Genomic DNA, 11,475 nt, shown 5'->3' with positions numbered 1-11,475 from the left:
CAGAGGAGTGGAAAACTATCTAGCTCACCTGGCCACCTCTAGGTAGTTCAAGATGCCCTGGAGTTTGGACCCATTTAGCTGATGGGTGGTGGCCAAGGGTTCCTAGGTGTGCAAGAGGTGGAGCCAGGTGGCTTCTCCGTGCGGACATTCCTGCCTTCCTCTGTCAGCTCTGTGTTCCTTTCCTTTGGTGACGTATTTAAAAGTGACTCAATTTCAGGTAAAGGAAATTTGCTTGAACGTGGCTGAGGCCAGTGTGGACAGGCTGGGGAAGGCACCGTGATGCCTTCCACCTCCTCCCTGCAGTTGGTCCATGAGGGGGCTGCCTGTCCTGCCTGTGCAGGGCCCCTTCAGGATGCAGTAAGTGCCGCCTGTGGACACACCTTCTGTAGCCTCTGCTTCCCTGCGCATGCCCAAATGGGGGCCCAGCCCTCCCGCAGGGTCCTGCTCTGCCCGCTCTGCCAAGAGGAAGAGGAGCAGACAGAGACCCTCTTGGCCCCTGTGCCTTTGGGTCCTGTGGGGAAGATGAACTGCGAGGAGCACGGTGAGAAGATCTACTTCTTCTGCAAGAATGATTCAGAGTTCCTCTGTGTGTTCTGCCGGGAGGGTCCCTCCCACCAGGCCCACACTGTGGGCCTCCTCGAGGAGGCCATTCAACCCTACAGGGTAAGAAGCTTGGCTTCCCCTTGGCCGGTTTGGGTAGGATGGTGTGGCTGAGGAAATGGGGTGGGGGGTCTGCTTTCTAAAGCCTTCCCTTTGCCCTACAGGCAGGTCTGTCCTCTGTGTTCCCATCTCGCTGTGTGCATGCCTGACTACTGCATTTATCTATCTAATATTACTCACTCTCAACAAACTCCTGCCTTAAGTAGTGATCCTTTTAGGGACAAGAACTGGATCTTTGTCACCTTCAAATTCTTCGGCGCTCTGCAGTGTTCCCAGAATGCGGGAGAAAATTTATATTTGTGAGTTGAATTATTAACGGAGCCACTTTTCTCTGCCCTTTCTTCCCACAGGATCGTCTCAAAAGTCGTCTGGAAGCTCTGAGCACAGAAAAGGACAAGATTGAAGACATAAAGTGTCGAGAAGATCAGAAGCTCCACGCACTTCTGGTAAAGGCCAAGCCACTTGCCACCATTTTCTCTGGGATTTTTCTTAACTGACTAGGGAAGTCTGTTGTCTCGTATCTGTTGCCTGCCTGGAAAGAACCTGGCAAACTGTTCTTATTCACTTTTCTGCTGCCACACACAAAGTCACTTGGGATCTCAGAACATCTCAGAACATCAGAGCTAGAAGTGATTCTGATGTCCTCTAACCTAAGGTCCTTTTTACATATAAATGTGTGGTACTGGAATTGAACCCAGAGGTGCTCTACAACTGAGCTACATCCCCAGACCTTTATATTTTTTGAGATAGGTGAATATATATTCATATAAAATATGTATTGAATATGTATAATATATATATACATATAACATATATTTAAAAATATGAATATTTTTAATTTTGACTTAGTGAGAACTAAGTTGCCTTTGGTCTTGAATTTGCAATCCTCCTGCCTCAGCCTTATGTATGAATTGCTGGGATTCCAGGCACGTCTCAGCACCTGGCTCCAAGATCCATTTTTATCCATTTCTTACAGGGTGAAAAACTAAGTTCCAGAAAAGTGATGCTCGCAAGGCTACATGGCAAAGCCCAGGTTCATGATGAAATGACAAAAACCAGAGTCTTTTGACTCCTAGTCCTTTACTCTTTGGCTGGAGTGTGTCTGCTTGAAAACACTACCTTCAGATGGGAGCCTTGGGGTTCAAAGATGTATGTAAGTGTCTGGATTCTAGTTCGGACACAAGAATGACCCTGAGGTCAGTAGGCTAATGGTGGGGGCTCTATCTGGCTCCCTCACACCTCTTTATCCATGCTACAAAGTTAGCCAGGAGGAAATCCACAGTGTGGAATTGCTGGTACCTTGACCAAGGAGATGGACTATCAGGACAGAAAGATCTCTCCAGATCTCGACTCCCATCAAAGCATGCCCTGTAGATGGTGACCTCAGTGGCTAAAACCAGGGTCACATACTTGTTCACCAACCTGTGTTGATTCTAATCACAATTTCCTTTTGCCTTAATTTCTCTCTAAGAAATTACCATAATCATCTCCACCTAACTCTATAGAAAGTACAGTGGAGTTAAGATGGTATTGTAGATGTGGAAGGCCCTTTGAAAAGCTTAATGTGATTCTGAAAGCATAATGTGGCATCATTATTTGAATCTCAAGCTAATTGCATAGCCCTTTTCACTGGTAAATTTACTCTGAGACCTATCAACTTACCATAGTTTTATTTGGAGGACTGAGTCTTCAAGCTCCTTAGTCCCTATTCCTCTTAATAAGTACATCAGTAATCCTTCTGGGAAGGCATGGTGGCACACGCCTATAATCCCAGTAGCTCAAGCTGCTGAGACAGGAGGATCGGGGGTTCAAAGTCAGCCTTAGCAACTGTGAAGTGCTAAGCAACTCAGTGAGACTCTGTCTCTAAATAAAATACAAAATAGGGCTAAGGATGTGGCTCAGTGGTTGAGTGCCCCTGAGAACCCAAAATAAAATAATTCTTCTGGAAGTCAACTCTGTAAACCCCTTCTGACAATGTCTATCTTTCTCTCCCTAACAGACTCAGATTGAAAACAAAAAACAACAAGTAGAAACAACTTTTGAGAGGCTGCAGCAGGAGCTGGAGGACCAGCGGCATCTCCTGCTGGCCAGGCTGAGGGAGCTAGAGCAGCAGATCTGGAAGGAGAGGGATGAGTACATCACTAAGGTCTCTGAGGAGGTCACCCAGCTTGGAGTCCAAGTCAAGGAGCTGGAGGAAAAGTGTCAGCAGCCAGGAAGTGAGCTTCTACAAGTGAGAGACGCCCCACCCCCTCTTGGGAGAGCAGAGGGATTCCACGGGAAGGGGCACTATGTTGTGAGCTGGAATGTGCTGGAGAGAAGCAGAAAGGGAAGTGAGGATTATCTCTAATGGGAGGGACCAATGCTTGTCTAGTTCCTCTAGCCCAGAGAGTCTAGCAACTTGCCCAAAGCATACACTGTGGTCTTGTTAAGAGCTTGTTAAGAGCTCTTGTTAAGAGTTCAGAGAGCTCTAGGTTTGAATGTTGGCTCTTCTAGTTGTAACACTAGAGGAGTCTCTTTAACCTCTTTTATGCACAGGAATAATAATAGCAACTCCTTTGTAGAGTTTTTGCAAACATTATAAGAAAGAATCCATGTAAAACACTCCACATGGGCCGTGACCACAAAGAGAATTCCTTAAATGGAGTCTGTCATGGTTATTATGATGTTGTCTTCTGTAGGTCCAGCTGAGAACTCCAAGGCTGGTCCCCGCTCTCTACCAGCTCTTAATTTTTTTTTTTTTTTTTAAGACAGAGAGAGAGAGAGAGAGAATTTTTTTAATATTTATTTTTCAGTTTTCGGCGAACACAACGTCTTTGTTTGTATGTGGTGCTGAGGATCGAACCCGGGCCGCTCGCATGCCAGGCGAGCGCGCTACCGTTTGAGCCACATCCCCAGCCCCAGCTCTTAATCTTTGGAGGCAGAACTTACCCTCTAAGACTAAAACAGAAATTATCACAAAAGAACTGGCTGCAGAGTCCACATTAGCAAGGAAACATGAGGTAACAGGACAGTTTAATGAGTAGGTAATAAGTAGACACAACTCACTGGAGGAAAAGAGTTTTGAGCTGATATTTGAAGGAAGAAAGGAGGTACAGAATCCCTAACAGGAATTATATATGGAAACTAAGTGCATGTTCTTGTCTCTCTTTTGTAGGATGTCAGAGTCAACCAGAACAGGTAGGGCATACTCCCCGGCACCAGCTCCTTCACATGAATACCCGTGACACTGATACTACCTCCTCCCTGTGGATAGTCACCCAGAAAGGCAAAAGCACTGACAAAAGAGCCACTCCCTCACACACCAAGTCCAAACTCCCTGAAGTTTTGTATTCTAAAGGTTTAGTTTTAAACTGATAGGCCAGTATTGGGAACCTATTTTTATTCCTAGAAATGGAGTAATAAATAATAATTGTGTTTTTAAGTTGATCTAGGAACATATGTAATCGACACTATTAGTAATACTCAAAGGGAAAGTATCATCATAGACTATGACAGGCATGGAACCTGGGAAGACTAGCCAGATTTCCCCAGATCCATTTCTCCTGCTTCCCGCAGAGTTTTTCAATGCTACCCAAATGGGACAGCTGCCAGGTGCTGAAAGGCATTGTAAATACATGCTCCTTCCTTTCCTCTCTGCTGGGTGCATTAGCAATCCTCATTAAGACTCAGAATGGGGAACACTTGTCATATGCTGTGTGCTCATTCATGGAGGGGGTGGGGGTAGGGATAATCCCACGTGTCTATTAATCAGGAAATGTCTCCAAATATGCTTTCAAAGAGTGTCAGAGTCTGAGACCACAAAGGTCACTAGAGATCTTCCAGTCCGATGCAGAAGCTGAGGCCCAAGGGGGTAAAATGCTTGTGCAAGGTCATATAGCCAGTGACTAACAAGTGACTAACAAAGCCACACAGCCAGTGACAAATAAGGGCTGCACTAGGACCAGAATCGGACTTTCTACTGCAATATGTGTCAATATGTACTTTCTTTCATGTCCTTTATTTATTTTTAAATAAAGGTACTGGGGATTGATCCCAGGGCCTCAGTTCATGCTAGGCAAGTGCTCTACCTCTGAGCCCTGGTCCCCATCTCCTTTATTCTTCCTTCCTAGGCCCTTTCACTTTTTAAATATCAGCACACAAATTAGAATAATTCATGCCAGGCATGGTGGGGCACACCTGTAATTCCAGTGGCTTAGGAGAATAAGGCAGGAGGATTGCAAGTTCAAAGCCAGCCTCAGCAACTTCGCAAGGCCCTAAGCAACTTGGTGAGACTCTGTCTCCAAATTAAAAATAAATAAATAAATAAAAGGGCTGGGGATGTGGATCAGGGGTTAAGTGCCCCTGGGTTCAATCCCTGGAATAATAATAATAATAATTATTATTATTATTATTATTTAATAAATAATAAAATTTAAGGCTGTTTTTCAAATTGTACAGCACTGCCCTCTAGAGGCTGACAGTTCCAAATAGTCTCTTAGAGGACCAACCCTCCAATTCTTAAGGAGTGGTAGCCATTAGTTCCTGTAAAGTCTATCTGAAGGGCCTTTTGCATTAGTAACTGTATCTTTCTATCAAAGGTAGAGAAATTATACTCCATCTAATTATTCACCACAGCCAGTAGGACCAGTTTTTAGTTTAATTGTAGTCCTGTTTGGTTAGTATCACCCAATTATTGAGAATCGGACCTAACCAATTACCAACTTGTCTGCAGGTGTGAGATGAAGACTTTTGTGAGTCCAGAGACCATTTCTTCTGACCTTATCAAGAAGATTCGTGACCTTCACAGGAAAATACTTGCCCTCCCGGAGATGATGAAGAAATTTTCAGGTAAAGGGGAAGGGGTTGAAGCTTCCCCCACTCCTATTAGGTGCCCTTCTGCCTTCCATTCATCTACATTTTTTTCCTACCTTTAAAACCTGGCTCAAGTGTCTTCCCCCCCAAGCTTCCCATAGTGACCCCACTCTATTCATGGAAGTCATCTCCCAGAGTATTTCCTCCTTTCCCTGAGGACAGACACTGGACTGGAAGTCCAGGAATGTGAGGCCACTTCTCTTCTATTAGACCACAGCAAACGCAGATCCTTCCTCACATTGTCCCTGTCCTCATATTGTAGCCAGGACAACTTGCCCTGGGAGTGCCTTTAAGAAACATTAAGTTACAGATCTTTCTATTTCTGCTTCCCTCAGAAAACTTGGTGCGTCATCTGGAAACAGATTCAGGTAAACAACTAAGGGTTTGGGGAGCCATTCTTCACTTATCCTTTCATCCAGGGCAGCAAACAGAGCAATTATATGCATGCATTCTGGATCCTGATTGCTTGGGTTCTCTATTTTGGCTCTTGCTAGCTTTAGGGTGCTGGGCAGATTATTAAGCCTCTTCATCCCACACTTATTCTATAAAATGGAAATTATAATAGTGCCTACCCCATAAGGAGCTGTGAGGATTAAAGAGCTGATATACACTCAAAGAGCTAATATAATCCCTGGTACATAATAAATGTTCAATTAACATTAGTTACTTGTAAAGATATTATTCATTCAAAATTGCTAACAAGTCCTTGATTTTTGCCTGGTATTGTGCTAGATTCTCCATAGGTTTGAACAATATTGTACAATTTTCAAAAGAAAGCATTTCCTTTTGTGTGTGTGGGGGGGTGGGGAGAGTACTAGGGATTGAATCCAGGAGTGATCTACAACTGAACCACATATTCAGCCCCCTGCTTTTTTATTGTGAGACAGGGTCCCACTAAATTGCTGAGGCTGGCCTCCAACCTGTGATCCTCCTGCCCTAGCCTCCCAAGTTACTGGGATCACAGGCATGTACCACCATGTCTAGCTATAGCATTTACTTTTAAGTTGGTGCTTAATTTAGAAATTATTTCCACAAGCATTGTGTCATTCTGAAATATATCAGTGATTTTTCTCATGTGAGGGGGGAAAAAAAAGCATCTAGGGATCTTGTTAAAACAGGTTCTGTCTTAGTTGGTCTGGGATGGGGCCCAATATAATGTGTCTGACAAATCCCATGCTATGCTGCTGCTGCGGGCAAAGCCGCTACTCTCTGGGAAGCAAGCACTGCTTGGCATTTAGGTAGAGAAGTTGCCATTGTCTGTTTTTACAGAACAGAAGCAGAAACTGAGATTCAGAGGAGCAGGCCAATGTCAGGTTGCAGCAGGGCCCTGGTTGCTGTCAGTTCTATTGATGTCTGCGCTCTCCTTCCTCTAGGGATCGTCACTCTGGATCCTCAGACCGCCAATGCAAGCCTGGTCCTCTCAGAAGACAGAAAGTCAGTGAGGTATACGCGGAATAAGCGGAACCTGGCCGACAGCCCCCAACGCTTCGATAGTTTGCCTGTGGTGCTGGGCTCTCCAGGCTTCTGCTCCGGACTCCACCGCTGGCAAGTGAAAGTGCAGCTGAGCGACGGAGGCGGCTGCACGGTGGGAGTGGCTGCCGAGGAAGTGAGGAGGAAGGGGGAGATGGGCCTGAGCACCCAGGAGGGAGTCTGGGCCGTAATCATCTCGCACCAGCAGTGCTGGGCCAGCACCTCCCCGGGAACCGACCTGCCGCTGAGCGAGATCCCTCACTGCATAGACGTCACCCTGGACTATGAGGCGGGGCGTGTGACCCTCCTAGACGCAGACACCCAGGTGCCCATCTTCACCTTTACCGCCTCTTTCTCAGGCAGAGTCTACCCTTTCTTTGCCGTCTGGAAAAAAGGTTCCTGTTTGACTTTGAAGTAGGAAGCATTAGCTTTGCGCAGTGGCAGTATCGTAGCCAATGAGGTTTATCCGAGGCGCGATTATTGCTAATTGAAGTAGGAAGCACCACATAGCAGAGACAGCAGCGCCCTAGGACCCAACTCTGTTTCTGTCCCTGGCTGGCCAGTGAGGCAGGTGAAGATGAGATCTTGGAGTCTAGAACAGTAGTTGTTTTTATTTTATTTATCTTATGCCTTTCAGTTTCCTCCCGTCCTCACCTGATACCCTACACCCGGACAGTACTCCTGGGAGTGGAGAACCAGGGGTGCATAAGTGGCAAAGCCGGGAGCCAGTGGGTTTTGGGAGGAGAGGGGGAACAGACTTTGTGTGTGTGTGTGTGTATGTGTGTGTGTGTGCCAGGGATTGAACCCAAGGGTGCTTAAACACTGAGCCACATCCCAAGTCCCCATTTTTGTGTTTTATTTTGAGACAGAGTATCACTAAGTTGCTTAGGCCTTGCTAAGTTGCTGAGGTTGGCCTCAAACTTGGGTCCTCCTGACTCAGCCTCCCCAGCCACTGGGATTACAGGCATGCACCCCTGCATCCAGCCAGATGTAAATAAAAATTTAAAAGGTTCAAAATAATCATCATGGGAAGGGTTTTGTTGGGCTTGCTTTTACCATTGACTTTATTTTGATACACACTAGGAGATGTCTCCACCTCTATGGAGACTTCTCAACAGCCCTTTGGGTCATTTCTTTAGACTTGTAGAGAAGGTTCTAGTAAAGTATGTGGCCCACAGACTTTTGTATTTCATGTGTCTAATCTGTCTATGGGGACTTGGAGCTGAGGTGGAGGTGCCATAGTTTGGATAATGAGTGTTCCCCAAAGACCTATGTGTTAAAGACTTGATCCCCAGCATGGCACTGTTGGGAGGTGATGGAGCCTTTAGGAGGTGAGGACTAGTGGAATGCCTTTAGGTCACTGGGGCTGTACTCTGGGAGGGCACTGTGGGACTCTGGTCTCTCCCTCTTCCATTTTGTTTCTTGGCTCATGAGATGAATGGTTTTGCTCCACCAACAGCTCTCACATGATGTGTTGCCTTGCCAGAAGTCAAAAGCAATGGGGTCACTAAATCATGGACTGAACCTTCAGAATCATGAACTGAATGAACCTTTTCTCCAAGTTAATTATCTCAAGTATCTCATTACAGTCATAGAAAGTTGACAAGTAAAGGGAGGGAGGAAAGGTGCAGAGGGTCTGATCATTCTGTGATCAAGACATGATCCTGTCTCTTCTTCTACTCAAAACCTGCCTGTTGACAATGGGACAATCACCAGACCCTATTGTTTAATAAAATGAAACTTTTGTTCAGATCTAACCAACCTCCCAAATATTTATTATTCCTTTTACTATTATGTGGACATTGAAACAGATCACACATTAAAAGAACTTTGCAAAGCAAGTGTTTTAGTCAATGTTTTGTGTTGATATGACCAAAAGACCTGACAAGAAAACCTTAGAAGAGGAAAAGTTAATTTGGGGGCTCATGGTTTCAGAGGTCTCAGACTGCAGATGGCCGACTCCACAGCTCTGGGCCCAAGGTGAGGCAGAACATCATGGCAGAAGGTCATGATGGAAGAAAACACTCAGGACATGTCAATGTGGAAGCAGAAAGACGGCTCTGCTCACCAGGGACCAAATATAAACCCCAAAATCATACCTCCAGTGACCTGTCTCCTCTAGCTACAATCTACCTGCCTATAGTTATTGCCCAGTTAATCCATATCAGTGTATTAATTCACTGATTAGGTTAAGGCTCTCATCACCCAGTCATTTGTCTCTGAAAATTCTTGCATTGCCTCATACATGAACTTTTGGGGGACACCTCATATCTAAACCAGAACAGCAAGTTAAGAGCCCTGGTAAGGTTGCTAATTTCTTCACCACCACACCCTTTCTGGTTCTAGCTATTTCTCAAATTGAGCACTAATATCCCACCTTCCTACACCTAAGCCAGAGAATCTCAGGATATCTGTGTTGCTATTTGTGATATAAAACCATCCTCATATAAATAAATAAATAAATAAATTTTAAAAAATCCTCTATCTCCTCTTCAGAATACTCAGCACAATCTAAGATGCTCCTAGTACTTTTACAAGAGTAGCTGATTTCTGAGGAACATGAGAACCCTGAGTTTTGAAAGAACTGCCAGAATGCTGGATTATGTGAGGAGCAGTCACACGCTTGAGCTGCCTCAGAAAACCAGAAAGGTTAATGTAAGGTGGGGTCCATAGGGAACCTCTGCAGAGCCCAGGAACAGTGATTACCATGGGAGGGATGTAATGAACTACAGCTGCAGCAGACGGGTTGTCCCTCAGCTCCACTTGCTTTGCTCTGAATGTGGGACCATTCTGTCTAAAGATAGGCTCACTGACTTTACTCATGTCCTTTTTTTTTTTTTTTTTTTTTTTCCATTTCTTTTTTTTCCCTTGGACTTTCAGTGTAGAGAATTACACTACATTCTTGGTACACAGTCATCGTCAGTCTATGTGAGGTCTAATTTTAGTTATATTTTCTCCATTTTTCATTCCTATTTTTCTCACCCCCACAGATAGCTACTTCTTTAATGCATTTCATATGTCCTTGGATATATAGGAATCCTCAAATATATAACAGTACTAGTTCAGTATCTTGTGCTTTTTCACAACCCATTACCATTTTAAGATCTAGTCATATTGCTATGCATAGTTAGATTATAGCTTCTAATTGCTTAACAGAGTTTATTGTAAACCCAGTTTGGATTACAACTTACTATTTTATCATCTGAAAAATAGTTTTGACTCTGTCCTTCTAATCCATATAATTCTGATTTTCTCAAACAGTCATGTGGGCCAAGACCTCCAACACTATATTGAGCAGTAGTTGTGACAGAGTCACCCTTAGTCTCTTATGAACAGAAAGAAAGTTCACTAGGGTTGATTTTGTGGATTCTTGTGAACCTTTATCTAAATTTACAGTTTGGATTTACAATCAAAAATCCAATTTCTTTCTTTCTTTTTCTTTTTTTTTAGAAATTATGCTGCTCTTTTAACTGAAGTTAACATTGACATAAAAATTTTACTGAATTTGAAATGATTGGAGAAAATTAATTTAGAGAATTTTGATATTATCATCCTATTCATAAATGTTCTTTCTCTGGCTGTTTAGATCTGCTTTATACCATTTAATTTTGAAACTTGATTATGAAGGACTTAAAATTTTGAAACTATGGGAATTTGAAATTTTCTTTCTGGAACAATTTAGTAATATCTGATAATATGCATATCCTTTGACCTAGTAATTCTCCCTCTGGAGAAATAGTCACACATGTGTACAATGAGATGCATTGAAAATAATTTGGGTTTGCGTGGTGGTATATGCCTGTAATCCCAGTGACTGGGGAGGCTGAGGCAGGAGGATGGCAAGTTTAAGGCCAGCCTCACAACTTAGCAAGGCCCTAAACAATTTAGTAAGACCCTACCTGAAAATAAAAAATAAAAAGGGCTGGGGATGTGGCATGTGGCTCAGTAGCAAAACATCCCTGGGTTCAATCTCCAGTCCAAAAAAAAAAGGTACAGCACAGTTTCAATTACTAAATAAATAATAGTATATTCATAAAATGCACTACTCTGCAACACTTGAATGAATCATAACTGCATGTATCTAAAAGGATTTCAAAAGCACACAGTGCCACTATGCAAAATTATTTTTTAAAATTATAACCTATTGTTGATTAGGCTGATATAAAGAAGCAATAAAGATTCTTATAAGTTAATCTATAGCTATCAGTTTTACCATATTCTTATTCTGATATTTTGTTCATTCTGTAGGTCACTTATACAGAAAACTTACTATTTTGTCATCTGAAAGATAGTTTTGACTCTTTCCTTCTAATTCATATAATTCTGATTTTTCTCATCCTGTCATGTGGGCCAAGACCTCCAACACTGTATTGAGCAGTAGCTGTGATAGAGGGCACCCTTAGTCTCTTATGAACATGAAAGAAAGTTCAGTAGGGTTGATAATTGTGGATTTTTTGAGCCTTTATTGGACTAGAAAGTGTATCTTAGTTTTTT

General features: G+C 43.4%; 1 protein-coding gene and 1 pseudogene across 1 annotated transcript; both read left to right on the top strand.

The window, feature by feature from the left end:
• The first annotated feature begins 279 nt into the window (after positions 1–279).
• Positions 280–7,399, top strand: Trim15 (tripartite motif containing 15). The gene is made up of 7 exons (XM_027922110.2): positions 280–663; positions 1,011–1,106; positions 2,660–2,890; positions 3,815–3,837; positions 5,372–5,487; positions 5,847–5,879; positions 6,885–7,399. The coding sequence occupies exons 1-7, from the start codon at positions 280–282 to the stop codon at positions 7,397–7,399; spliced, it is 1,398 nt and encodes a 465-aa protein (XP_027777911.1).
• Positions 7,400–7,407: 8 nt separating this feature from the next.
• Positions 7,408–7,474, top strand: LOC139706298 (U4 spliceosomal RNA; annotated as a pseudogene).
• The last annotated feature ends 4,001 nt before the right edge of the window (positions 7,475–11,475 follow it).

The sequence above is a fragment of the Marmota flaviventris genome, chromosome 6, assembly GCF_047511675.1.
Source record: "Marmota flaviventris isolate mMarFla1 chromosome 6, mMarFla1.hap1, whole genome shotgun sequence".
Taxonomy (NCBI): Eukaryota; Metazoa; Chordata; class Mammalia; order Rodentia; family Sciuridae; genus Marmota; species Marmota flaviventris.
This window is presented reverse-complemented; position numbering and strand designations above follow the sequence as displayed.